The 1,838-nt window shown below is 58.4% G+C and overlaps 1 protein-coding gene across 1 annotated transcript in view; it reads left to right on the top strand.

The window, feature by feature from the left end:
* The first annotated feature begins 351 nt into the window (after positions 1–351).
* Positions 352–1,838, top strand: part of LCK (LCK proto-oncogene, Src family tyrosine kinase) — a 3,912-nt gene continuing 2,425 nt past the window's right edge. Inside the window, exons 1-7 of the mRNA XM_010009577.1 lie at positions 352–453; positions 565–646; positions 731–821; positions 953–1,051; positions 1,161–1,264; positions 1,350–1,548; positions 1,826–1,835. Coding sequence (XP_010007879.1) covers positions 352–453; positions 565–646; positions 731–821; positions 953–1,051; positions 1,161–1,264; positions 1,350–1,548; positions 1,826–1,835 — 687 coding nt within the window. The remainder of the gene's footprint in view (positions 454–564; positions 647–730; positions 822–952; positions 1,052–1,160; positions 1,265–1,349; positions 1,549–1,825; positions 1,836–1,838) is intronic.

The following is a 1,838-nucleotide window of genomic DNA, read 5'->3' as shown; positions in this document are numbered from 1 at the left end:
TTAATTAATAATGGAATACTCGTGATTAGATTGTTAGCTAGATGGAGGAGACAGGGCCCAGCCCAAGGCTGCAAGTTGGGAAGGAGCTGGCAGGCTTGTGGTGGTGGGAAATGGGAGCTTCAAACTGAGGACTAACTGCCTTCAGTGTTTTTAGTTAACAAAGCCAGAACAAAATGATTAGGAGGAAATACGGAGAGTCAGAGGATGCCTCCAGTTCAGCTGAGGACCTGCAGAGTGTGTGGGATGGGCCATGCGATGTGCGAAGATGGATGGATGCAAGGATGGAGATGTGCTAGAGTGGGAGGCGGGCCTGGAGGCTTCCCTCACCACCTCTCACCCTGTGCAGCCACCATGGGCTGCTGCTGCAGCTCGGACTATGATGAGGACTGGATCGAGAACATTGACATTTGTGAGCACTGCAACTACCCCATCGAGACCAACAGCAAGCCCCAGGTAGGAGGGAGTGAGCAGACCCTCTGCCCCGCATACTGGTGGCCAAACACCTCCAGAGGTAGCCAAACCCCAGGAAGGTGAGAGCTCACAGGGCTCCTCATCCCTTGGCAGAGGCTGATCCGCAATGGCTCCGAGGTGCAAGACCCACTGGTGTCCTACGAGGCCACGTCTCCACCGTGCTCCCCACTGCAAGGTATGGTCCAGCCATGGCAGAGGACAGCTGTGGATACCCCTCCAGTTGGGTACTGCCACCCTGTCCCTTTGCCTGTCCTCCCAGATAAACTGGTGGTGGCCCTGTACAACTATGAGCCCAAGCACGACGGGGACCTGGGGCTGCGGAAGGGTGAGAAGCTCCGCATCCTGGAAGAGTGAGTGACTGCCAGCGGTGCCCCAGCACCCACACTGGCATCACCGCGCTGCTCCCCATCCTAGTGCTGCCAGGGGGCATCCATGCAGATCCCAGCAGCCAGGGGGGTCTCATCTCACTGTGTCCTTGCAGGAGTGGGGAATGGTGGAAGGCTCAGTCGCTCACCACCGGCCAGGAGGGTTTGATCCCCTACAACTTCGTGGCCCTGGTGAACAGCCTGGAGCCTGAGCCGTGAGTAGGCGTTGAGTAGGAGCTGTGTCCTGGCAGAGAGGAAAGGAGCCAGGGTGGGTAAAGGTGGCCTGAGCCCCCCCAGCCCTAACCCTGCCCTGTGTGTCCTCAGGTGGTTCTTCAGAAACATCAGCCGCAAGGATGCAGAACGGCAGCTCCTGGCCTCGGGCAACACACATGGCTCCTTCCTCATCCGGGAGAGCGAGACCTCCAAAGGTACTGTCCTGCTGTCATCTCCTGCCACAGGGAAGCACAGGAGGAGTGTTGGGGTCCCAGACCCACAAGGTCCCGGTCTTACCAGGCTCCTACTCACTGTCGGTGAGGGACTTCGACCAGAACCAGGGCGAGATGGTGAAGCACTACAAGATCCGCAACATGGACAAGGGGGGGTACTACATCTCCCCCCGCATCACCTTCAGCAGCCTGCATGAGCTGGTGGAGTATTACACACGTAGGTACCATCCGGGGGCTGGTCTTGCCTGCAGGCACGGGATGGAATGGGTTGGGATGGGATGGATGGGATGGGACGGGATAGGATAGGATAGGATGGGATGGGATGGGATGGAATCATTTGGGATAGGATAGGATGGGATGGGAACAGGATGGGATGGGTTGGGATGGGACAGGACCAGTTGGGATGAGAGAGGATGGATGGGATGGGATGGGATGGGATGGGATGGGATGGGATGGGATGAGCGGGACATGCTGCTACCTGTGCCTCAGCTGTCAGTAGCTTGTGCTGGGTGCCCTGTGCCCTTGGCCTGCTCTGACATGGGCCCTGCGCCCTGTG

This window comes from Nestor notabilis, unplaced genomic scaffold, assembly GCF_000696875.1.
Source record: "Nestor notabilis isolate BGI_N333 unplaced genomic scaffold, ASM69687v1 scaffold21792, whole genome shotgun sequence".
NCBI classification, from domain to species: Eukaryota; Metazoa; Chordata; class Aves; order Psittaciformes; family Psittacidae; genus Nestor; species Nestor notabilis.
This window is presented reverse-complemented; position numbering and strand designations above follow the sequence as displayed.